The 26,686-nt window shown below is 40.8% G+C and overlaps 3 protein-coding genes across 9 annotated transcripts in view; 1 reads left to right on the top strand and 2 right to left on the bottom strand.

The window, feature by feature from the left end:
• ACSBG1 (acyl-CoA synthetase bubblegum family member 1) overlaps nt 1–22 on the bottom strand; it is a 38,923-nt gene extending 38,901 nt beyond the window's left edge. Inside the window, exon 1 of the mRNA XM_067004077.1 lies at nt 7–22. The gene's annotated coding sequence lies outside the window, so the exon portion shown is untranslated. The remainder of the gene's footprint in view (nt 1–6) is intronic.
• Nucleotides 23–110: 88 nt separating this feature from the next.
• Nucleotides 111–5,772, top strand: DNAJA4 (DnaJ heat shock protein family (Hsp40) member A4). The gene is made up of 7 exons (XM_048081369.2): nt 111–374; nt 1,977–2,157; nt 3,071–3,175; nt 3,966–4,193; nt 4,273–4,503; nt 4,974–5,074; nt 5,160–5,772. The coding sequence occupies exons 1-7, from the start codon at nt 243–245 to the stop codon at nt 5,376–5,378; spliced, it is 1,197 nt and encodes a 398-aa protein (XP_047937326.1). The 5' UTR covers nt 111–242; the 3' UTR covers nt 5,379–5,772.
• Nucleotides 5,773–6,600: 828 nt separating this feature from the next.
• SKIC8 (SKI8 subunit of superkiller complex) overlaps nt 6,601–26,686 on the bottom strand; it is a 107,554-nt gene continuing 87,468 nt past the window's right edge. The window contains exons 1-11 of one of the 7 annotated variants that reach the window (XM_048081374.2): nt 14,542–14,675; nt 14,119–14,219; nt 13,984–14,011; nt 13,171–13,276; nt 12,132–12,304; nt 10,899–11,047; nt 10,606–10,699; nt 9,725–9,818; nt 8,942–9,034; nt 8,264–8,342; nt 6,601–6,905 (exon numbers count right to left, since the gene is read on the bottom strand). In XM_048081374.2, coding sequence (XP_047937331.1) covers nt 6,816–6,905; nt 8,264–8,342; nt 8,942–9,034; nt 9,725–9,818; nt 10,606–10,699; nt 10,899–11,047; nt 12,132–12,304; nt 13,171–13,276; nt 13,984–14,011; nt 14,119–14,130 — 918 coding nt within the window. In that variant the 5' untranslated portion in view covers nt 14,131–14,219; nt 14,542–14,675 and the 3' untranslated portion in view covers nt 6,601–6,815. The other 6 variants (XM_048081373.2, XM_048081375.2, XM_048081376.2 and 3 more) reach the window with 6 other exon arrangements.

Here is a 26,686-nt window from a genome sequence, read left to right as displayed (position 1 = left end):
GGTTACCGGGGGTGACGTCACGCGCAGGGATTCTAGACCGTTCCAGGGCCGTGACGTCCAGCGGCGTCATTCCAGAAGATTCGGCTGGCGCCGCTATAAAAGGCGCGGAAGAGGCGGGGCTCGCGCAGATCCGGGCGGGCGGGCAGGCAGCGAGGCCGGGAGGTTGCGGCGCTGAGTGGGGCGGCGGGCCTGGGGCAGTGACGGGTGGTGAGCGCGGTGCGTCCCCCGCAGGGCAGGGCACCATGGTGAAAGAGACAGAGTACTACGACATCCTGCAGGTGAAGCCCACCGCCTCCTCAGAGGAGATCAAGCGCGCCTACCGCAAACTGGCGCTGAAGTACCACCCCGACAAGAACCCCAGCGAGGGCGAGCGGGTACGGGGCCGGGACCGGGCCGGGGGTCGCGGCGGGGCTCGGGGCTGCTTGGGCCGGGCAGGCCCCGCGTGGCCGCCGCCTGCAGGCCTCAGGGCCACTCCGCCGGGGGTGCGGGGCCGCGGGGCGGCCTCCAGGTGGCGGCTGCTGGGGCTGGCGCGGAGCTGCCCGGCCCCCTGCCGCCCGGGGGAGCTCCTCTGTTCTAGCGCTGCTCCAGCCGGAGGACGGACGCACCGCCCTTCCTGCGGCACCCGGGATGAATGAAGGTTGCGGGTTTGCAAAGTGGGTAAAGAGATCTTTGCTTGGCAGCAGGCCTGATGCTCGGCCACGGCAGGAGGTCACGTTGAGGAGAAGTGGATATGGCGGCTCCTTTCTGTGGGCATTGCTCTCACCATTCCTTATAGTTGTCAGGAGCAGTTCATTCTTAGCAGCGATGCTTTTTGAAGCAGGCAAAGCTAGAAGGACTCCTGCTGCCTTAATGGTCGTCGTGTTGTATTGGATGTTGTGAAGGTCAAAACTGGATCTACCTGCCAGCACTACTGTGCACGCTGGGGTTGCAGTGGATGGATTTGTGCCTATGAACAGGATGATCTCTTTAGAAGAGCCGCAAACTCAGATGGATAGGGTAACTACCCAGAGGAAGTCATTCCATTGGGCTGAACCATGAGTGGACTGTTTACAGCACATCTGTTTGATTTAAAAAGAGAGACCCACTTAGCTTTCTATGTTGTGTATGAGAATAAAAGAGCACCACAACTGGAGAACTATGGAAAACAAACTTGAGTTATAGGTTTATTTACATAGAAATGGGTCTGATAATTAATATTTTAATATAAGAAAGGAAACACAATAATTGTGTATCTAGTATAGTAATTCACAAACCTAAACTAGTTAAATAGTAACATAGGCTAAGTTAACTTCTAATGCTTTTGTTTTTGGTCTGCCAGTTTACCTGGTCATAAGTAAATCATGTTGAAAATGAGCAAGTCATTTCAGTAATTGAAAATAACGTTGAAAAATTGGTTATTTTAGTAATAAGATTTAGTAATAGGAGCCTTTGGATGGCTTTTTAAAGAATGTGACATATCTGGATAAGGTCGATGTTTTGATGTGTATCCAAATTCCTTCCATTTGCAGTTAAACCAGTGCTTTGTCACTTAAATATCTGCTTAATTTTAGCTGGATATAGGAGCTCAGCAGCCATGAAAGATACCTGTGTAGCTCTACAGTGACTAGTGCTGCTGTGGCCAGTGGGAATCTGGGAACCCCCAAGGCTTAGGGGATAGCATCACATCCCTTCCTAAACAGGTTCGTTAGAGGTGTATGATGGCTGCAACCCATGAGCATCAAAGGGGCAGTTGGCATATGCCTGTAAGTTGGATGTGACTCGAAGTTTGTGTGTAATATGCTGGTGGGTGGGAGGGAGAAGACGGCCGTTTTTCCTGGCCGAAAGTGTATTATTAGGCTCTATTGTTGAGGGAGTTTGCTCTTGGAAAAAAACACTGCAAGAGTATTGTAGTGGCTCAATCTGAAGATTGAGTTGCACATGAGAGGGTTACTTTTCCTCTTGGTCATAGTTGTTCAGAGCTTCTTTTTTCTTTTTAGTTTAAACTCATATCCCAGGCATATGAAGTTCTGTCGGACCCAAAGAAAAGGGACCTCTATGACCAGGGTGGGGAGCAGGCTATTAAAGAAGGAGGCCTGAGTGGCGGCAGCTTCTCTTCACCCATGGACATCTTTGACATGTTCTTTGGTGGTGGAGGCCGAATGAATAGAGAGAGAAGAGGTACACAGTTCTAAACAAGTTCTAGAAATTCTAACCATACACTTAAGCATAAAACACGTGTGCTCTGGTACTGCTGTTCTGCTAAGTGCACATAGTGTGGGTTTTACTAGATGAATTAATAGATCAAGTAACCTATGAATTTCAGTTATTCTAGTAGTAAGATTCTAATAAAGTAGATAACATGATGTAGCCATAGCAATCTTTCTGATTAGTTGTGCTTATTTTATTTTTGTTAAAATGGGTATGGGTAATTTTTAGGGGAGGGGGAAATATTTGTCAAGATGGCTAGCAGATAAGTTTTAAGTTACCTTCTTTCTAAATTTGTGCCTCACTTGCTCATATGCTTTGGGCAACTTGCTTCAAAGGACACCATCAACTTAAGTTAATGTTGAATCCCATGAAAAGATGTGGGAGAAATTATGTGGCACAGAGTACATACTGTTGCCAAAAACCCATAATGATTTCTTCTTGTTCATTCCCAATGCCTGTTGGAAGAGCAAGTAGTAACTTGGTGACATGTCTTTGAAATCATGCTATGAAGTGGCATGGAAATATATAGGTAGGCCTAACAGCAATTTCTAAATTGACTAGATCTGAAGCTGGTAGTGTCCTTGCATCTTTCTGTTTTGGTTAAGCTTATAAAATTATGGGTAGAAAGAGGGGTTGGGTGGCTTTAATGATGCTTTACTTAACTACAGCTCAACTTTGTTCTGACCTAAGTGGGTGCAGCTTAGTGGAAGCTGATGGAACTGCACATGCTTTTAAGGGGGCTGAGCTCTGTTCAAAGTCTGGAATGAACTTAACATTTCTTCAGTGAGACTGCATGTATGAACAAGTATAGAAGCCTTTAAATAAGCGTTAGTCCTCCCAGTAGCTGAACCAGAATTAATCTTTCTTTCTCTGTTTTTCCAAGGCAAGAATGTTGTGCACCAGTTAGGTGTATCTCTTGAAGACTTATATAATGGCGTTACAAGGAAACTGGCACTGCAGAAGAATGTTATCTGTGGGAAATGTGAAGGTAAAATAAGCAGTGGTTTCAAACACCTCTTATTCCAAGATTTTCTTGAAGAACATAGTGGAGGGCTAGGAACAAAGTATGATTTTTTATATATATCTTTCTCCCTCCCCCCCCGAATCAGGCTGCTTTATGCCAACGTTCATCCAAGAGTAAGGTCCTCTTCCTAGACAGTGTTGTTAACCTATTGGTCTAATGGCAGACTTGAACTCTCGATAAACTATCATTAAGGGCACTTTAATTAAATACTTGAATCAGAAGCTTTAATAAACAGCTGTTTTGTTAAACTTTTTCTTGAATAACTGGCAGTAGAACTGTAGCTTGAGTTGTGCAACTCATTTTACACCTCTTAAGCATCCATAATGCCTGATCTTCACTGAAGTAAATCTTACTGTAGTCTTGTATCTTAGTATGTTTTTATGTTTTTACTAAACAGATTCTTACCAAGGTGTTAATGGAAAAATCTAGCTCTGGAAGGCTGTATGTTGATGATTCATTCAAAATCAAGATAATCGGGGGGGGGTGGGGGGGGAGGGAAGAAGAGGGCTGGCAGTGAAGGGAGAGACTAATAAAATGAGCTGTGAGTAGAGAAGTTGGCTTTCTCTTTTGTATGTTAAAACTCCTAACTTGTGGGGCATGTTTGTCATGGAAACTAAATTCTAATTAAATTGGAATTGCATTACAGATCTACTTAAGCTGCTCAGAGGTTCTCTTGAAGTCAGTGAGTTGTAGCTTGACTATTGTAGAATAATTTTTTTTCCCCTGAGATCACCTTTACCTTCTTTTGTTAAAGGCTATGGTGGAAAGCGAGGGGCAGTAGAAAAGTGCCCTGTGTGTAAAGGAAGAGGAATGCAAGTTCTAGTTCAGCAGATTGGACCTGGCATGGTACAGCAAATCCAAACTGTGTGTCCAGAATGCAAAGGCCAAGGTGAAAGAATAAATCCAAAGGACAGGTGTGACAACTGCAATGGCTGTAAGGTTGTAAGAGAGAAAAAGATCATTGAAGTTCATGTTGATAAAGGTGAGAGACGTGTATTTGTTCTGCATCCCTAATCCCATTCTAATAATTCCGTTGAGAGTAAACTGCTTTTCTTCTGCAGGTATGAAAGATGGTCAGAAGATAGTATTTCATGGAGAAGGTGACCAGGAGCCTGATCTGGAGCCTGGTGATGTTATAATTGTACTTGATCAAAAGGATCACGGTGTCTTTCAGAGGCGAGGGCATGACCTAATTACAAAAATGAGAATTCAACTCTCGGAGGCTTTATGTGGCTTCAAAAAGACTATTGAAACTCTTGATAACAGAGTCCTTGTCGTATCATCTAGGCCAGGTAGGTCTTCAGAATTCTGACGCCATGCAAACTGCTTGTCTTTTGGATTGTGCTAGAGCTGTTTCTTAATCAGCTGATGCAACAAATCCAAACTGTGCTTGCAGTCATTTAAATCAGGAGTGGCAAAACTAAGAACTGAAACATTGCATGCAGAATTACAGCTAAAGTTGTCAAATGCTTCTTAGGAAGTCACTACTTCAGTTGCAGGATAGACAGGCCACGAGAGGCCAGAAACTTACGTATTATATGCTAATTCAGCCTGGAGGCTGTTCTAAGAAAAGCTGATTTCTCTCCAGTAGAGGAAATACTCGAGATGAACTTTTATTTGGTGTCTTTCTTACTTTGCTTTGTTTTAGTGTGCTTCAGTATGTGCTGTTTTCTATAGATTGCTTTGTAACCTAAAGATTGTTTTTATTGGTTATGAAACCTCTGTCATGTAAGATGGCTTACAACTCCTGACTTTTGTGCAGGTGAAGTGATAAAACATGGTGACCTAAAATGTATCTACAATGAAGGGATGCCGATCTACAAATCTCCAATGGACAAAGGCAGCTTAATTATACAATTTTTGGTAAGTTGACTACTTGATTTTCTGTAGCAAAGAAATCTATTAGCATCAGGAGTAACTATTCGTTTTTTAAAAAAAAAAATTGTAGGTCCAGTTCCCAGAGCACCAGTGGCTTCCAAGGGAGAAACTCAGTCTGCTGGAGGCTCTGCTTCCTCCACGAGAAGATGTTATGATTACAGATGAGATGGATCAGGTAGACCTTGAAGATTTTGACCCTAGTGAGCAAACCTACCGTAACAGTGGGGGAGAAGCATATGAAGAAGATGAAGAGGGTCCAAGAACAGGTGTACAATGTCAGACATCTTAAAGCAAGGTGGAATGGCTATCATCTAAAATGTAAATTTTCACAATGAAAACTGCATGGCTGTAATAGCCACTGCTTCTGGTTTTTGTGTTCAGCAAATTGAGTTGCTGCGCTGTCAGTATCACTTTTTTTTGTAACTAATTTATATTGTGTTCTTGTCTTTATATATAAAGCAAATGTCACACAGCTGAGTACCAACTGAGTTGGTATACATTTTCTTGTGCTGTGAAGGTTCTCACTTTATTTCACCTATGCTATTTATATAAGACTCTGGCAATACTGTTAAGAAGTGGAGTGTCTTATGTAAATATTTTCATACTGGAAATTAATTTCATAGAATAAAACATAGCTGAAGTTACTTATAATAAATACAACTTCACATTTGTTTTTTCTCTTCGTGCTTTGTAAGCTAGTCTTTTTGAACATGTTTCTCTAAGTTCCTGCTTCTTTGTTGAACTAGTTTAGATGTCTTGGTGTACGCACTCAATTAGCTAGCTAACTTTGTACTTCAAGAGTATTTTATTCCTGCCCCACTACTTCATAGTACTGTTCTCATGTCTCTGCCTTAACTACAGATGAGAGTAGGCTTCTTTCATCAGCTTAACTGTGTAAGTGTAATAAGGAGGTTATGAAGTATCTCTCTCCTGTGCATACAGTGCATGACTTCAGAATGATTTAGCCAGAGCAACTTCTCCCAAAAAATGATCTTTTTTAGAAACCTATGCTCTTTATCTCAGGCTTTCCTGGAAGGTGGTGTTCTATACTTCCTAGGGCTTTGGTACTCATGTCTTAAGTAAGATGAATAGTGTAACAAAAGGCTGTGCCTTGCATATACTGCTTTGTACTATGCCAGGATAGCAAAGTAAAATTCTATTTTGTGTCTTTATAAAAGCAGCATTTGTATTGAAGTAGGGTTGAGAACAAGTACTAGCCCTTAGTCAAACTAAACCATGATGAAGCTGCCCCCTGTCACCATACAATGGCTGGAACAGGTGTTCAACTTACATGACCCTATCCCCCACAGAGGACTAACATTAAGATGAGCAAAGGGTATCACAATCTCAGTCACTCTTCCTTTTCCTAAAATAAGCTTGTTCAAGCTGGTCAACAATTTTTAGCTCTATTTATGTGGGAAAGCCAGGAAGAAATAGCAGTGGTAGATTAACTGACCAGTTACGTCACCCATGACTGTATATTTCCAAAAATACATTTTTCCAAGGATTAGTTACAGGTTACTTGCAACTATAGCTTTTATTTTAGAAAAGTAAAGCTTTATTTCATGCTAAACAATAAAGATGGCATATAAATTTATCTGATTTTCAGTGGGAAATCAGATGAGCATTACTAAAATGCTTTTTATCAAATAAAAAAACAAAACAAGGATTGCAGTGTTTTTAAGAACTGCCAAGGAAGTTAACCAAAGGCTCTAAGTCAAGACATTTAAACAGGACAATCGTAGATATGGATTTCTTGGTCATCTCCAACAGATACAATTTTGGACCCACTTCCATTGTATTTCACTCCCCAAACCTGCAAGTAGGACATACAGAAGATGATAAAGGGGAGGTACTGAGACAAAACAAGTATTTATAACAAGTATCTATTTATCTTTGCACCAAGTAATGTATATCAACTACTTGAAGCAAAAGAGTATTATTTAAGAACACCTTATCAGAGCTGATACAGTTACAATTCCTGCTTTAACAAGTGATGAGGCTTGTAACAAGTGAGGAGACCTCTAGCTGCTTGGTAACTTCTTACTTTCCCCTCGTATTGACTACAGATTATGCAGCCTTCAGATGCTTGAAAAATACCAAAGTGTACTTGCCCCAGTTAGCATATATCTGACTTTTTCACTCTTAGCTTCCATCTTTTCTTGAGTGTATTTTGAAGTGCTTTTCATGCAGACTGAGAAGCAGCATATGGTAAAGAATGATCAAGTTTATCTTTGGGTTGAGAGTCATTTACTTACCAGTGCAAAACTAAGAGAAGTTCAGGTCAGTCCTGTGGCTTGAACTAAAAACTTAAAAACCTGTAAATGACTCTCACTCATCCCTTTCATTAGGATAACATCAAGAAGAATGAAGTCTATCCAGCACATTAACACAAAATTACAAAATAGCTGTATCAACAACGTGTTTTGGGGGAAATCCCATATGCCATTTTGCTTTGGTACCTAAAAGCGAGGGATCAAGTGTTCCAGGGGGCTGACGCATCCCTGCCTTCCACAAATCCATGTAGTTACAACTAAAACAACACTAGAAATCCAATTATGCTTGGTATCAAAATCCTCACAGCTGCAGATAACTGAAAAGGGGGTTACCAGCAAAAAAGTACTGTGGAAGAAAGAGCCTAAATATGCAGGAATTTCCCTTCTCAAGTCTTCTCTTAAACATTAAAATACAGCCTTGTTCTACTTAACACCTAACATACGGAAAAAAAGTAACCTCTTTACTCAATTACAGCTTTTCTTCAGGAAAAATAAAACAGCATTTCAAGGATAGTTTCAAACATTTTTTAAAAATACCATCCTTTTAAATAACCCCCTCCCCCTTACATGTGCACACACTGTGTAAGTGATAAAAATGAATAAGACCACATAGATAAAAAATACAGTCTGATACGAATCCATTTGGCCCCTCAGGATTGCCCTTGTTTAGACCTGTAAAAATGGGCTCCGTGGAAGAGCTCAACCTATACCACTCTTGGAATATTAGATTGATATTAAGTGCCTAAAAATTGCAGTTTTTAAGATTTCATTATAGCAAGCTGAAGTCCAACTCCACTTCTAAGCACAAGCACGCACAACTGCACAACTTAAGTTTTCCTGTTTACAGTAATTTAGGTTAAGTGACGGTAGACCAGACAGTTTTAAGCTGGTAACATACCTGATCTTGGTGGTCAAAGAAAGTGTGAACACAGGTTCTTGTTCCAGCATCCCAAACTTTTACACTTTTATCAGATGAACTGGAAAAATAATCAAAAACTAAGTTAATAGATTAACTATAGTTTATTTCAGAGCTTAAAAGATAGGGATAAATTAACAAAGATTTGCATCTTCCACCAGGTCCCAGTAACCTTTAAGATACATCACTGTTTCAGTATCTGCAATATGAAAATGAGGACTCCTGTTTTAGCCAGAAAATTCTTGATCCAAAGATCAAGAAACGCCTATTACATATACTGGGTCCCCCAACTGTCTAAGCTGTTTTAAGAGTTGTTAAGACAGTTCAACTCAATCAACATGTACTACTACTACATTAGGTTGTACTTGTTTTTTAACAGCAGCTTTTCAGATATTTAGAATCAAATTGCCCTTCTTTTTCGTTAAAATATTTTTCACTTGTAGGGAACTACACTGCAGTGAGATGACTTACACTATAAAATAGTATTGACTACATCTGCTATCACATCAGAAATAGGCTCGAGTCTTTTATTGTAATGTTTGCTATTCCATTACAGATTTCACTGCAATTTGAACACATCTACTTTCTGATTAATCTCCATTTATAAATATAAAACTTTTTTTTTTTTAAATAAGCATAAGAGTTTAAAATCCTCATTACCTGGAAACAAAATGGGTATCATCAGGACAAAATGCTACATTTAATACCCAGGATCCATGACCACTTAATGTGCCAGCCAAGTTTGCATGCTGTCTGTAGGAAGAACAAATTTAGAACACAGAATTACAAGATCAATATTTGGTTTGTGAATTCCAGGGAAAAAGCAACTAGAATATATTGTAATTAGCACAGTCACGAATAGTTCAATGGAAGGATCATGGAAGGAGGACATTTGGATCTGGACATTTTTTCAACCAAGCTGTCTTGTGTTGCAATAGGTTCTGGTTTTCCATTTCAAAACTTAAAAAGAGGTCACTACAAAGATGCATAGGTGGACAAAACAGTTTGGCCTGGAAAACTTCTATAAAGAATGCACAGTAATGCAGGTATAGGGGAGTGAAGATGACTGAATCAGTGCCTTTTCCTCCCCAGGAAACTCCTCCAATTTTTGGCTCCAATTTTTGGAGAAAAAAAGTAAACAATGTCACTTCAGGTAGGTACTGATGTTTCAGATGTGTAAACACAAACACACCAGACAGATACACAAAACAATTAGCCTGTTGCTTACAGGGCCAAATATGAGGAAAATTGATTTCAAACTAAGACTATCATCTACCTATGTACTTCTTAAAAACTGCAGGATTTAATGTTTTATTATTTAAGCTAAGGTTACTTATTCAATAAAGAATTCTCCAGAAGCCGAAGGGAATTACATTTTTTACAGCCTCAGCTTTTTCGAACAGTTACTTTACTGTTAGCATATCTTGCAAAATGAAAACTCACACATCGTAGATTTTGATATAGCCGTCATCTGAAGCAGTTACAAGTAACTGAGAATCTGGAGAAAATGTCAGTGAACGAATAGGCATCGCATGACCTGAAATTCAAAGTTTTGCATGGCTCAGAATTTACCTCTACTGCTTACTAATGACAGCAATAGTAGTGAGAGTTACATCAGAACAGCATTCCCTGTTAAAAGAAAGCAACCTCTCTATGACTCTGCTGGCTTCTTCACATAACATACAATGGAAACTGGCAGTAATTCTGAGCTTTGAACATTAAAGCATGTCCAATGCAACATAAAAGTACTCTTTTCAGCTGAGGTAGGAAAACATAATTTTCTGATCTCACAATGCTTTCTAATATGACAAGCGTCATGTTTTCTAACGTGATTTCATAACGTTTGAAGTTGTTGGGTTCTATATTATGCACTGGGCAGAATCTGCATGAACAGTAAAAGCACACATCTTAAAAATGTGTATCTTTTACAACATAGTATGTTCAGTTGTTTTCTGAAACAGGAATACTTTGCTATAAATTTGATACCATATTGAAAAGAAAAATCATATGTATAGCAGCACAGATTCGGCTTAGTCTCACTTGTAGTGCACTACAATACAAGAAGCAACTGCAAGTTAAGAAATGAGTTAAGCATTACTGACTTGATATTTTAAGATAAGGATGAGATTTATGCTATAAGCCTGAGTTTACAGTTTGCCTCTTATTTTGCAAGTTAGACTACGCTAAATAAGTAAACGAATAAATAAAATCTAATGGACAGAAACATCATTTATGCTGTGGCTGTTGTATCCAACTTATGTTATATCCTTCAGTTTTCCTGAATGAAGCCAGAACTTGGGTACTGCAAATAGGCAAACCATTACCTTCTAGCGTGTGCAGAAGTTTTCCAGTTGCAATATCAAAAATATTGATAATGCCATCTATCGCTCCACTGGCTAAGTATTTCCCATCTGGACTCTGTAGTAAAACACAGGAAGTATGCATTTAACAACTATATGAATTTATGCTATGTACTTCCCCTCCCAATGCTCTTAGCGGCTTGTCACAAAGCATGGCTGACAATATCACGTAGAAATAAAGTGATGAAAGAAAAAAAAATGGTTTATAACGTATTACCACATATTTCACATAAGAGATGATCAGTTGTTGTTCTTACATATGCAATGCTAAGGATGAACTTTCCTCTGGTATCCAGAGAATACTCTTTTTTTCCAGTTTCAACACCGAAAATATTTACTTTTCCCACATGACTTCCTGTTGCAAGGTACTGGGAATCAGGTGAAAAAGCCAGGGACCAAGCATCAACTATATTAAACAACAACAACAACAACAAACAAACAAAAAAATTCAGTTAGCTGAATACTGTTGTTAGTCCTTATCCAATGTCAGTTCTAAATGCATATGTTTAGACATTTATCCCTCTTAATACTCCAAACTCTACTAAATACTCGAGGAGCATAGAAACTCATTAATGTGAACTTCCTTTTAATGGAGTAGAGCATGAGACATTTATTTAAGTTTAGTGAAAGATGCTATTTTCTACTAAGATCTCAAGTTTAGTAGCCCCTACTGCAACAACAAATTTAGCGTTTAAGGCTGCATATGTGAAGTATAAATTCGTTCTTTTCTCCTCATGCTGACAGCTATTGTACCAGTGTAAGAAAGCAACAACTAGCAGTTAGCAAAGCACAGAAGATGCAGGAGAATCATGCAGATATATGAATGTAACATGGATCAACATGCCTTGCAAGTGAATTAAAAAACCTTTCAGAGTAACATAATATATTTATCTGGCACAATGTAATTCACAGATTTTTCTGTACTCTTATGATTAATTACCTAAAGCACTCCAAGATTGTTCTTAATTAAGGGACTGCCAATGGATCAATGAAGTAAGAATAAAATCTTAGGCCCTGCATCCCAACTTAGAGAATGCAACATCAGTTTAGACTTCAGCTTTACCCTACTTTGACTTGCTCCCTTAGGGTTGGATGTACTGCATAAATAAGCATCACACATATGGCTTAAATTCAATTCAGATATAACTAGAAATCAAGACTCAGACTTTCTTTGTAAACCAGTCTGAGTAAGTGTTTGGGTATTTAAAAATACCTTTATATTAACGTATCTGTAAGAGCAAGCTGGTTTCCATTCTGCTTTATCTAACAAAAAGCATATCTAAAAAAGTGTAAATAGTGTAAAAATGTAAAACCGTCTGGTATTACTTTATGTTGAGTTGATAAAAATCACTCAGATTTTAAGATTCTGCAAATCAAGAAAGATTTAAAAAAAATCCCAGTCATCTCATATACCCTAATTATACAATGTACAGTAGTTACCACCTAGGTTTAGGAAATTTCTTACACACAGTTTAACACTGGTATCTTACCAGGACCAGCATCTATTGACTTGATCTGTTTGCCAGTTTCTAAATCCCAAAGGCGAATATGGGCATCTAGGGAGCTGGATGCCGCAATGGAACCCGTGTGGCTGATATCCACAGATACCACACCTAGTTGGTGACCCTCTAACGTCCACTGTAGATCCAATTTTTCATCATTCCTTTTGTTAAAGGGAAAGAAAAGGCCAGTTATGAATAGCTGGGGGTACTTAACTGAAATCCTACCTCAGATAAAACAAATAAATTAACCCACACTTCTCAATTCTGGTCAACCACAGGAAAATAGAAGTACCCACGGAAAGTGAGGACAGCTATACACAAATTGCTCACTGTACTCAAAGGAAAGTAACAATGAATGATTTATCGTATTTCTGAAAAGCATGTACTTCATTTTAAGTTTGCAAGTAGTCCCACAAAAATCTCCATCACACAGCAGTACATGAGTACTTGCACAGCAGACTTAATCTGCCAGCACAACATGAAACAATGACAAACATTTTTAGAATATCACACAAAGCTACTCAAGTAACTAAAGTGAAGCACAGACTTAATATTGCTCTGGCTAAGAGAGAGGAAAACTTTGCAAAAGTACACTTCAGTGTCACTTGTATGAGGATTACGAAGATATATTTCTTTTTTTTTTTTTTAATAAGAAAGGAAGGTAAACATTTCCTCTTTTACTTTGTCCTCATTATTCCTTTCACAGTATGTATGCTCCCAATGCACTGTCTTATAAAAAGCTTCATTTCTAATTCTTTGGTTTCAAAATGCATCAAGTACTACCATTCTCTCGCAGAAGACACATAAAATTCAATGTATATTTTCAGAAGGGTTTGTGTTCTTCCCAATTTAAAGCACATTGGAATGCTACCACTCCTAGAAAAAGCATGTACCAATGAAGATAAGCTTGCTCAAGAGCTGTGCCATGCTACCCGTTGTGGAAATTTAAGACTGCTGTAACTCCACACTGACTACTTCCCAGGGTTAAAACCGGTTTTAACCATTCAGTATGGAGCACTTCACTTACCACTTCCAGACCTTCACTAGATCGTCCAAAGAACCAGAGATCACTGTTTCAGAACCATCCTTTTTGTTCTTTCCCCAGGCAACTGACCAGATGGCATCATCGTGAGCTAAAAGAGAATATAAACACAGAAACTAAAAGTTAAGGTGGTTTCTTTTGATGGAAGATGACAACCAATTTTTTCTTCCCATTATAGGCTGGACACCTATGTAATATTCAGAGCAGATAGACCAATTAATGTCTTGACATGACACAGAGTAATTCAATTTAAACCAGAAAACTGCTCTTTTTTGTGTTTTTTTACTATTTTAAGATTGCTCTGACAAAGATCTACATTGTAGCTGTATTTTGACATTTTTATGAAAGGAAGTTTTAAAGCATATGTAGCTGGTTTATCAGGCAAAAAACATGGAGTTTTTTATCATAAGTCTATTGCATCTGCTGCAGCAAGAACATGCTACTCTAGTCACAGTACCTACACACTTCTCCTGGGACAACTTCAGTATATGAGAGTCCAATCACCAAAAAAAGTCACATAGGCTTTGGTAATGCTAAAATTGCCTGTTTAATGTTAGCAGCAGACCCCCTTGCACTTCAGGTCTATCAGTGCTCTGGGAGCTTCATCACCGCGTTTATCGTTTCAAAGCATACAAGGTCTATGTTCACCAAGGTCACTGTTGAAAAACAGCACAGATATGTTTAAGCTATTTAGATTTACATGTCATATAAACATAACCCAGTTGATCTCAGATGCATATCTGCTTTACATTGCCCAAGGAAGCCAGTATTATTTAGTATATATTATTGTCTTCTCACCTTGCTCTTGCTTGAAGAGAATACCGTACTAGAAAGAAAAAATAATTAGTATTACGCATAAGCAGCCTAAAAAATATATATGTATATATATATCAAACCAACAATTACTTCACTTAAAATTAAGTTCTGATTTACCTGCGTGGTCATGTCTTTATGGAAGCAATCTTAACAGGAATGCTCTGGAAGGAGAAAACCCATTAGGCTCAACAATAAGACTCTGGCTCAGAAACACCACTCTGGAAGGAGAAAACGCGGTGGGCACAGGAGTAAGGCATGAAGAAAACGCTGCCTTTGGGGCACCCCCGCCTCCCCACGGGACCCCTGCCACCACCACTCCTCCTTCACAGCCACAGCGCGCCCTGAGCTACCGGGACGCACCCTGAGGTGCCGGGCCGAGCCGTGACAAGCCGTGACGGGCCGTGAGGTACCGAAACGCGCCCTGAGGTGCCGTGAGGGGCCGTGACCCGCCCTGAGGGGCCCTGAGGGGCCCTGAGGGACCGTGACGGGCCGTGACGGGCCGTGACGGGCCGTGAGGTACCGGTCCGAGCCGCGAGGTACCGGGAGATGCCGAGCCGGTCCACCGCGATTCCTGTCGCCGCCGTCGCGCAATGATGAGGGCTTCTCGGCGCCGCGACGATAGAGAGGGGCGGTGGCGGCGCCGCGCTCTCTGCCGCCGCCATGTGGCGAAGGAGGCTCCGCTCTCTGCGCCTCAGCTGAGCAGCGAGCAGCGCCGCGGCAGCGAATCCCCGCCGGCGGCGTCCCCGGTGCCGCTGAGGTAAAGCGGGGCTGAAGGCGCCGCGGGCTGGTCCCGCCGCCCTCACACGTCCCCTCCGGCTGCTGCAGGTCCTCGGGGAGCGCCTGTCCCTCCCTGGCTGCCTGGCGGCGCGGCCGGGGCGCTGCCCGCCCGGCCCTGCCATCTTCCTGGGCACGGCCGCTGAGGGGCAGCCGGCTGCTGGCCGCCCGGCCGACCCCGGTTCTCCCGCTCGTCACACGCAGGCAGCGACCCCACCGGGCTGAGGCACCAGTCGCTGTGCTTGTAGCTGTCCAAAAGCAGTCAGCATTTTTTGGGTGGCCTATAAATAACAATAATGCACTTTAGTGTCGTGAGGGCAGCTGTGGAAAACGTGAGGGACTCGGGCAGCAAGACGGCTGGAAGTTGCTGACTGAAAAGTGAGACTGGCTGGCTTTTGTCAAGGGTGTGGAGGAGCAATGCCAACCAGTCAGGGAAGACAGCCCCAAATTTACTTCTTATCGTAGGTATTGGGTCACTTCATAAACAGTCGTCTCCCAAGGATCCTGGAGCTGCAGTAAATGTTGAGCAGCACTGCCCGTTTCCCCAGCCAGAGCGCAGAAGTCGGCTTTAATTTCACAGGAGGGAGAGGGAGGTGGTGACAAAGAAGGGTGACAAAAAAGGTATGACTTTTCTTGGAAGCTGACTTTTTTCATGTTGCATTTACTGCCTCTGCTTAAGTTAGAGCTGGGAAAAAAAAATCAGAATTGAAGTTCAGGAGAACAAAGCGCCTTCCCTGAGGCTTTAAACTAAAGACAAAGGATCAGTGGCCTTTCACAGTTTTTAATCAGTCTTTATGTGTACACAAAGCTCACAGAGATCAATAGAGCTTGTCAGAGTAAGCGAAATAACAACCAAAACGAATTCTGAATGTGTCTTAACACAGTTCTGCAGTCAAGAATGAAAATCTGGGTAAAACTCTTAGAAGTAATTACAGAATCCTTAGTTCTCTTATTATTTAGATTGAGCTTTGAGAGGCTTTTAAGGCAAGCTGCTTTAACACACTGAATTTCAGTTACTAATGATACACTGGAAAGCATTGTTTCAATACTTAGGTAAATTAGTGTATTTATGCGTCCTACCAGGATTCTCCTAAGAATTTTTCCACTTAAATTTGTGCTTAAAATATGCCACTTTCACCCTATGTTCAAATGTCCATGACTGGGTTCTGCAATTCTGTGGTACTGTCATGTAATCTTTGAGAGTCAAAGTGTTTCTAATCCCTCCAGAATTTTCACATCACGCAGAGTTCTCCTATGTACCGGTATTAACTTTGTACACAGAACGTTACACCTTCACGGGAAAGGGTTGTTATTGTTCTCCTGCAAGTGCAGAATGAGATTGTGGGTTATTTCCTACAACACTTATGACACAAATCTGTATTTGTTAAGAGTTAAAGCTGATTAGATGCTGCTTTGGTGCATCAAGAGGATAATCTGAAGCAGTGTGCCACATGTTTGATTTATAGATAAACTGCCTTCTTGGAGTGGTTACTAAGAGTGTGTTTCTGTATGTTTGCCCTTGTTCTGGAGCACTAGCATGCTCTGTATCTGTATGGACGTTTTAACGCTAATCAGAATAATACTTTATGAGTGTACATGTGTTTAAATGCATTTTTCTTAAATAATGTTACAAAGGAAAACCTGATGTATTTAAAAATACAGTACGGTCACCTTGGTATTGTGAACAAGTGGAAGTGATTTAAGTTTAGATTTTTTTTTTCCTTTGGGATGCCATACAAAAATTGCAAAAGGCAGTTCCCAGACAAAAGCACAGTTGCAGAGGACAAATTGAGAGCCGAACAGCTAGTTTCAGAAATAATAGGTTGAGTGCCCTTGTGGCCAGCTATTGCAATCATAATTCAGGATCAGCATTCACAATTCAACACTTGCTTGGCCTTTCTCAAAAGCCAAATGCCAAGTGAGCCTTGATTTATGAAGGTCTTGAAGACACCTGAACCTCCATAAAGCATAAAGGCTAGGTAATTAATTTAGAACTTCAGTTCTGCAGTTAGATGAACACTACAGTATTCAAATGTTGTCAGACATGCCAGCTCTTCTCCCTCATCCATGCTAAATAATTCCTTAACTAGTGGGTTTGAGGAAAGTGGTAATGGTATTTGCAGTTATGTGTGGTGTGTGCTGAAGTGGGCATGTATACAGAGATGACATGAATATGTATTCTCACGATCATCAAGATGGAGAAACACGGTCACTTTGGAATGGGACTATGTAAAATAACTACCTGCAGAGGGCTGGATTGGATGACAGGTCCCTTTCAGGGCTGATCTATCAATTTCAGGTTTGATTTTCCATGTTAGGGTTCTGTGTAGGATCAGTTGCAGAAACTGTAGCACCTGGAGGCACTGCAGAAACAAAGAGCTTGGCGTCAGTGTGCAGAGTTATACCGTCTGCCCATTGTGGGGCAGCAGCATCAAGATAATCTCCACCTCCTTATAGTAGCAAAGGGTTGGCATACACAATGACACATTAATCATTCTGAGTCCTTCTCCCTTTAGGGACTCTGAACAGTTGTGGCAAGGGGAAAGATTCCTCTGCTTACATTGCCCGATGTGCCCCTTGGAAACTGCTAAGAGACTGTGTTCCTGGGAGCGAATTGGAATGACATTTGCACTGTTTGCTCATTCATTTCAGGTATTTGTTCCCTTCATCAAGCTCCAGGAAGACAGTTACACATAGAACTTAGATGTTTTTCTTGAAAAGTAATGTATAAGCATGTATAATCCACGCACCAGCTTTGTAGCATGTTACTGTCAGGGTAGTTGAGACAAAAGCAAGAGCCAAAGAAAATCAGACCCTAATACAGTCTACAGTTCCACTTTTGAAGTGATCCCTACACATTGACATTGCTTTAAGGTTGCATATAAATACTGAATTGCTTCTCTAGCAAGAAAGCAAGCCGTTCTATGTATTCAGTCAATAAGCAGAGAGAAGTTTTTGAGACAGACAAAAATGGAAAAGAAAATCAAAGCTGCCAGAGACTGAGCCAAACAGGAATGAAAATAATACTTAGCACTTGCAGGAACAAATCTCTCTGACTGGCACCCTGCAGTTCCACCCCAAGGCACCTTTGGGAGGACAGCTTGGCCTGGATTTTGAATGGGCGAGGTGGGCAGTGAGACTGGAGTGAATGAACAGTTTATTCTGGGAAGAGAAGAGGAATATAAAGCAGTTAATTAAACCAATAAATCCTAAAAAAAACAGACTCCCTCCTCCATGGAAGCAACCTCATCCCCACCATTGCCTGCAGAGAAGCCAGAATGCTCAGATGTAATTACAGGCCTTTTAATCTCTAGGTTATAGCATTTATAGGCTGAGGGGAACCTTTCAGAGCACAACTGTTTTGAAAGGAATAATAATAGTAAAAAAAAAAAAAAGTGTTGTTCCTTGTGAGAGAATTTCCAACAGTTGGTCTGTGCTTGGTGAAACTGAACACAGACGTTATTCTCACCCTGTCTTTTCTTTCTGCTTGTGAAAAGACTTCAGTTCTTCCTTCAAGTATTTGCTGTATTTAATCTGAATTACTATATTTTATTCTTGATTTTGTTCTTTCTTGCAGCTCTCTTTCTTATGGGTGGAGAGGTGGGTCAGAGAGAGTTTCTTAGATCTTCACATGAGCCTGAAATGTTGAACGAGTATATGAAATGCAAGTACAATAAAAGAAACATCTGGTGCTCATTTGTCAGGATTGGAATAAGGCACTTTAAAATGTCATGCATGTGGTTGGGACTTGCTTTTAGAAAGCACAAAGTTTCAACTAGTACGTCAAAACTCGTAGTAAAACTTTTCTCTCCGTTATGATGTATCTCATGTTTCACCCAAATTTATGTATAAATTGCTATTGTCACTTGCGATATACATGGCAGCTCATGAGGACCTAATCTATGACCTTAGGCACTGAAAGCAAAGTACTTGAGCTCTAGGAAAATGTCTTTGGTTGTCAATAATAGGCTGTTTAGTTCTGAGCAACTAAATAACGATCATGTTATCTAAGCTGCTATTTTACACCCAATTGTGTACTTTTTAGTCTGGTATCCATACCTGAAGCTAGAGCAGAAAATGCTCTTACACATGCGTATTGGTAGGCTTTCCTATGCCAAACATCACCCAAGCAGCCAGTTAATTCTCAAGTGTAAATGAACGCCTGCAGTCACTACATGTAAGGTACTGTTCTCATAAGGAAGAGTATGAAGGCATCAGGGATCCTGTGCTCCTGTGCACCTTTTTTACCCAGGATGCTAGTTCTATTTGCATCTGGGTCACGTGAAGTTGGGATAGGTGATGGCAAAGGAGACAAGGGAAGGCATCTTTCTTTTTTTCTTTTTTTTTTTCTTTTCTTTTTCCCTGATCCCTGCAGACAAGTGTTTGAATGGGTTGCTGAACTGCAGGACAGGGGGGAGATAAGGAGGTTTTTCCACTGGCTGTGGGACATTCTCTGCCTGACTAAGCTGTTCACAGTTCACTAAAGAGGGAGAGAAGGCACAGTGCTTCCAGTCTCTGGATGTGTTATTTGCTTCATTGTAAAATGTTATTAATTTTATACTTCTTATGGATTCTCTTTCTAAAGTGACAATCCAGTTAGCTGCTTGAATTGGCTGTAAGCCTACTTTTTGTTGGAGTCGGGAGTCAAAAACTAAACTGGCACTGTGGCATCTTTGTAATTTTAAGGGTCTTTGTGATATGAAAAACATTTACAGGATCAAATGCGGAGGGCGCAACTGTGGCTGTTGTGAACAATTAGTAAGAAAACTCAAATTAGTACCCTTTATTCACTGGCAGTAGATGGAAAGCAGGTTTGTAATAATTAGCTAAGAGACTTTAAGAACATTTTCAGAAGTTGTACTTAGAGTTTGTTCCTATGTATTTTTGTGTCACTACCCTAGAATATATTTACATACATGGACACTTGGATCTTCAATGCCTAGTATCCATTTGCATGGTTTGCTGGCAGGCAGGCTACATGGACTCACACTTGGCTCAACCAGCCAATTACTTTGCCACTTATCTTCATGTCACTGCCCCGCTTTGTTATTGCAGCCTTCAATGCCACTTCTGTCTTCATCAACACTGTCCCATTCATGCTATTTGCTTTGATGACTTCGCTGGGCAACCTCTTTCGTGTCCTTGTCTCCTTAAGAGGGGGGCTTATTCTTTTTCGGTTTGCTAGTCTGGCTCACAAGCCCTTGTGAATCAAATTGACAGTATTAATCTTACACAGAGGAGCCACGCTGGAGGATAAATGCCAGTGCTCTGCATGCTCTGGCTTCTGTGGAAGTCAGCAGGAGGAGGACTAAGCAAGGCACATCATCAAACATTACATTCAGCTACTTTCAGATGAGATGCTTGAACCAAACTCTATAAATTTGGCAAATCTTTGAGTCATTTGCAGGCTGCAGAAGCCCATTTTACAGCGGTGATTCCACATACTATTCCTGCACAGCAAAAGTATGTTTTCTTGTCTCAGAGATCTTACGAGGTCCTGAGCGTACGTTCAAGTTCTCTAGTGATTCGATTCCATATATATCACATGCTGTATGTTTTCCCCTGCTATTGTGAGTTTTCATCGTGGTGACTTTTGACATTATACCATCAATGAGAGTGTCATATAATGAAAAAAATTCCAGATTTCTAATGAGATGATTGCCTGTTGTGGGTCACCTCTGTTTAGGGATGTGTTAGCGAGATAAGCAGAAGTGTGGCATGAGGAAATCATAGATTTTGTCTGTGAGATGAGCATCATCTAGGTCCCAAGCTTTCTAGGACAGACACAGAGCAAAAGAAATAACAGAGGAAAAACTCCTCTTTATTTCAGTGAACATGAGATTAATCTCTGTGACTGGAGGATCGTTGCCAACAGCACAGAACATCGTATTGGAGTTTGGACACTGATCCCAAGGCAAGCTTCAGTACTATGAGTTTTCCCCAACAGGAAATCCTGTTCTTCAAGAACTGCAACATTTGAGTTAATTTACAAGGTGGTAGCCAGAGCCCTGAGCTCCTAGTAAGAGATTCTTGAAGTTTTGTGGTTTCAAAATGCCATCTAAAATGCAAGTGCTCCTCCCAAGCCGGACTTGCAAGTTTCCAGATCTGTGGAGGGAAACAGATGAGGAAAGGCTTTCTTGCAGGGATGGGTCTGTTGAAAATACTAACTGCAATTTCCCTTGTGGTGTGTTGGCCCCATTGAACTTGCTATATCAAGAGCGGACTTGGCAGTGCTAAGGGTGAGGAGCCCCTAAACGTGCTCACTGCATGATGTTTGACAAGTGTTAGTGAAGGGTGTTTGCGCTGCTCGGGAGTCTGGGCCTTCTGTGTTTATCTGCAAGAGGGAGCTACCAGCTTACACAGCTGTACTGAGCTGTGTTTGCGTTTGTGACCGAGCTAGCTGAAGCTCTTGATGCTTCCTTCTGGAGGGAGGTCACGCACAACATTTCTGTAATGACACCTCAGCCAGAAGGGACCCTGCAGGGAAACATTTACCCACTGACCCCAAAACATGTGGGATCAAGTATGAAGAGAGATCTTTTAGGCCCTTGCTATGCACCCTCAAGTTTAGTGCAGTGCAGTCAGCAGCTCTCATTTACTACTCGTAGTTCATGTGTTACTGGCAGTGATTAGCAGCTTTTTGTCTGAAGTGCGACAGCCACCAGAGAAATGACTGGGATATTTCAAATTTGAGTGCCATCACTGGGTATAACTGGAAAGAAACAAGTAATAGAATATGGGATTGGTGCAACTCTGTAACTGGTAGCTTCATGGTAAAAGCGGTATTGTGGAAATTTACCCCTAAGAACGGTGGTGGTAATAATGCGTAGAGTGTTGACCAGTGCAGCATTCACCAGTCTAGTGCAAACAAGCAAATACAGGTCCAGTTCCTGCTCACAGGAGCACAGTCTTAGAAAGCAGAGAACTATTGTTTCGACCCGGTAGCTCAGTATAGAATAAGAGAAGGGACAGCAGTGGTCCTGTCTGGGCTGCCATTATAAACAGGAATTTTATGAGAATGCTCAAAAAGCAGAGGGTTTTGTTTTTCTCTTTTGCACGACTGGAACCAGTACATACAAGGTGCTGATCAGCAGAGCATTTAAGCATATGCCAAGCATGTTAGCATTGAAGTAAAAGTGTTTTGAAGCATGATGTTTAAGTATTTTGCTGGTTCTGAGCCTTAATAACAGGAGTTGAAGGTAATAAAAGTCCTCTCCCATCTGTTCTGTGAAGGTTGTTGCCCAGATCCTGAAGAATCAATTTTAAGGAGGTATTTTATACTGATATTTTACGTAGGCTATATTCTTCAGTCCCTGAATTGGGGTTTCTCCCAGAAGAGTCTCCATGCATTTTGATAAAATGCATAAGGGTCTGGGGGCCCTCTGAAGTGTCACTTTGCAGGATAAAAGGTGCTCTATCGAGCAGCAGAAAAGAGAATGAGAAATTCAGGTTCACAGCTGGGTGGTCTAAATATTGGCACATGATCCTCTGCAGCAGTTTTAGATTTCGAAAAGCAGCTTTTCCAGCACATGTTTAGAATTGGAATAATTTACAATGTGAAGAAAAAACAAATGACAGATTTCCAGTGTAAGAATCAAGGACCAGTCATCTCTTGTTTCCATATACTGCCTCTTGTGCCAGGTTGCAGCTTCTGAGGAACCGAGTAATGCCTAGGAGAAAGCCTTTGCTGGGAGGATAATGCACAAAAGCTAAAAATGACTTAGTAATGTGAGCTGCAGTCTGACTTTCTTTGAACCTTTAAGTCCTGGAAAGCTAGAATCTAGTCACCTTCATTCTGACCCTGTGAGTGGCATTGTCAGCCACAGCCAGTTATGTTCCATGTGCATTCACCTCTCCTCCTGTGCAAATCACAGCAAGAACAGCTTCTTTTCCAGGGATGGGAAGTTCCTGGGATTATCAGATGTGTTAATAGAAATATGTTATAGCAACTGCTGATGAAGCACTGATTTGAAGTGATGCAGACTGTAAGTCATGGGTTTCAGTGGACAGCGTTGCCTTAGAAAGACTGAATGCAACAAAAGTTTTTTTGATTGTCTTCAGTGAACAATATCTTGAATTTAAGAGCTAGATTTCCTCCAAAAGCAAGTGGACAAAATCCATTTGTTGTGCAGAGTGAGTCTGTCTGTGAGGATTTCACATTGTCTAGCTCCTTAAAGAAAATCTCATCTTGCTGAGTAAAGACAATCTCCTTTGCTGTGCCATCTTTGCACTGCTGTCTGCACAGATTCTTTTTATTGTTGCTTTTTTTTTTTTTAAACATGAAGTGGGTCACTTTCCAGTCTTCCTGTATTAGGCTGTGGTGATAAAATCCGATGTGACAGCTTCCCAAATGTTCTGACGTTTCCAAGAGGGAGGTGTGAGGCAGTGAAGAGAGGCTCTGCCCTTGAAGGAATTAAATCTCCCAAAACACAGTCTCAGGTCATTCCACGTGCTTCAGTGACTGATGTTCCGGCAGGCTGCTGGAAACCTAATTGGACCGTTTTGATTGGTAAAGCAGATCTGAACTTCCTCAGACTGCTACATGTGCAAGAGGAAAACAAAGAGCCCCAGGCTACTGCCACTTCCTTTTACCTTCTCTGTGGTGAAGTCTAGCTGGTGCAAGTCTCAGAGACCGCTTTGATGAGGCTGAGCAGAATGTGCAGATGCTGGGCCCCAGGGAACCAAAACTTCAGTGTGTGCACTTGGAGAAGGGGGTTGGAGGGAAAGACCGAGGGAAGTCCACAGGAGCAGAGCTCTCAGCTACCCGTTACATGGCTGCATCATGCTATCCATGACCTGATGCGGCTGCAATACACAGTGGCTGAGGATCATGATCACCCCTCTTTCCAGAGTCTCCTTTGTCCCCTCTTCCTCTTTTAGGTGACTGCCTAAAAAAGGTGATGAGAAATGCTAGGGTTTGCTGGATGGCCCTGCAAACACAGTCCCTAATGCAGTCCAGACAAAACAGCAATTTTTTTGACACCTTGCCTCTTCCATTTTGGAGTGGCTGTAGTCCCTACCTCTCATGAAGCAAAATCTCTAATTCGCGTTTTGAAACATACAGCACATACTGAATTCTGATCAGACACGTTTATCTGAGGGTTAAGATGATCAGAATGTTAATATCACTGGGGTGCATTCCGATACAAACATATGCGCTCAGATAAATTAATGCAATAGACGCAATACTTGTGATTGAGGTGCAAGTTTCCTTGCAAAATTGTTATAATTGGAAGCCCTGATATCATAAGCCCTGGAATATAGAACTGGAGTGGTCTAGCTGGTGTTAGTGGGCATCCAGAGATTGCATACAACCCATTCTGAGTAGGGGAAAGAAAATCTGTTCTCAATTATTATTGTATAATAAATAATCTCCAGATGAAATCACTGGATTGATTTCAAAATCAGTATCCTCTGAAATAATAATGTAACAAGAACAGATGTATCATCGTGTTTACACGCATTACAAACAAAGTAAATAAATGACTGTTATAACATCCATCAGCTTCTATCTTGTAATAACAGGGGTAAGAAATTATGGATAATCAGCATAATTACATAAATTCACATTCAATGGGAACCACAATATTGCACCATTAGCTAGTTTAGAAAGCTTTCAGAGGCAGATATGGATAGATTTAAAGCTGCACTGCTGAACCCATAAGCTCATCTATTAATCTTTCATCTGTGCCCAGGGCTGCCTTCTTTGCAGTTAATAGTAGTTGTTCTTGGTGATGATGAAACTGTTTAGAAATGAGCATTGGTAGAGACTTAATTAAATACCATTAAAAGATCAGAAGTAGCTCTTGTGGCCACAGAGAATCATGCAATCATTGAGAGATGATTGGATTTAACAGCTTCGCTGAGCAAAACGCCTCCTTTCAAGTCTGAGTTTTAGGCTTTCCTAGGACAGCAGTTGAAATTCCTTGTCATGAGACCATGCGTGATGAAGAATGGCATTTCCTTGTTTGGTTGTTCTTTTGTTTGTACAGTGGGTAAAGCTCTGTTTCTGTGTGTATTATACTTTATTGGAAAGTTTGAACTGAAAAATTTGGAGTAGATAATAACCAAAAACCTGGAGATGATTAAAGTTTATTTTGAAGATGGGGAAGGGTGAAAACCAATGGCATATGTAGAATTCATGAAGTAAAAAGGTATCTTCTACTCTGAAAGTGGCACAGATAAGTAATTATCTGCTTTTCATTGTATTTTCCCTTTGAGTACATACCCCTATTTTCAATTACTCTAAGACTTTATTCATTAAAAGTACCACTCTAAGTTGGTGGAAAAAAATTGTTTATGAATGTGACATGCATTGCATGGAAATTACGTCAAATTGTGCAAAGTTCATAATGTTCCAGGTAAAACTCTGCCTTTTATAAAAGCTTGCTTAGCAGTGAAATCAGTCTCATAGATACAGTATTATCATTCTAGCTGTAGGATTGTGCAGTTCTGTTTATTAGGGAACAATGGTGAAGGAGGTGCTGTATACAAAAAATATAGTGCTTTTTGACAGGCATAGCCAAATGCCTGTCAAATATAGTGCTTTTTGACAGTGGCATCCATTCTGATAGGAGATAATCTTCCCAGAACTGATCGAAGTGGTAGAGAAATAATGATTTCCTAAAGCAGCAGAGCATATTAGCATTTGCAGTGGGAATTTATGTTTCTCACACATTGCCCCTGCAGTGCTTTATACCACTGGGGTTCCTCTGGAGCTGTGAAGTTCCTCAGTAGTCTCTTCTTTATTTTCTGTTCCTGCCCAGCCCAGAGGCTTATTTTGTCAATGTGCTTTCCTGTGAGGATGGGGATATCACAAGGATTTTAAAAATTTGATTTCTGTTTTGTTTTGATTTGTTTTTTTCCTTATTAAGTTCCAAGCCTGGCATCTCACGTGTACATGTGAGCTTTCTTTCATGCTATCACTGTAAATGCTTACCCTGGTGAGATACAGCTGGCAGAAAACAGTACCAATTTCAAGCAGTAAGTTTAATACAGAAGTAGGTGCTGCACGGAGTCTTTCTGGAGATCTGTGGCTTTGCTACCACTTCTCTTACTTTTTAAAAATGGTTTTCTTTACGTTGTAGCTTTGGTAAAGATATAAAAAGGAACATGGAATGATTAAATGCTGTGGCATCCTGGTTAGAATTTACAAGATTTCCCTCTCTTCTCCAAACTGTAACTAACTCAGTAGAGCAGAGCTGGCTCCAAAGAGAATTTGAAGAAAACATCAGAACATACTGGATGCTGCAATTCACAAAATGAACAAGTTGAAAAGAATATCAGAAGAATGTATTTTTTCCAGTTCTTGTCATTTATAGGAATTTGTAAGAAAATCGCAGACAGATATCATTTTTCTTCTTTTTCCTTTAAATTATGTACGTTTTATGTAAACATAATATTCAGATTATTTCAGATATTAGAACTTTAGATTCCTGCAGTACTACTCTTTTTATGTTACAAGATAGGGGAATTGATTTTTCTTTACTTTCTTCTGATAACATTCCAGATACCAATTTTTGTCCCACAAGTGAAACAATTAGACTGGGAGAACTGCCAAGAGCTTAAAACCTCCTCCAATATGTTGGCTTGTACATCTGATAGCTTTGCTAAGTAAATTTTTTCTAATATGCCCGTCATTTTTCTGCATATGTACACAGTGCTATCCTAATATTCTCATCTGCTACAACACCACATGGTGTCTAGAGACCGTAAAGAGTCAATTGAGCAGAGTTGCTCCAAAACAAGCAGTGGTATCATGAATAGATGACCACCTCCCTTCTATTGCTGTTAGTGCCCAGGGCCAGGAAATGATAGGTTTTAATCTGAGCTGAAACCAGAGTGTGGATGTGCTGCTACTGGGCTTTGACAAGCAGCAGTAAACAGTCTTCTGGCTACAATATTCAGGACT

This window comes from Anser cygnoides, chromosome 11, assembly GCF_040182565.1.
Source record: "Anser cygnoides isolate HZ-2024a breed goose chromosome 11, Taihu_goose_T2T_genome, whole genome shotgun sequence".
Lineage (NCBI taxonomy): Eukaryota > Metazoa > Chordata > Aves > Anseriformes > Anatidae > Anser > Anser cygnoides.
The sequence above is the reverse complement of the archived record's forward strand: the minus strand, read 5'-3'. Positions and strand labels throughout refer to the sequence as shown.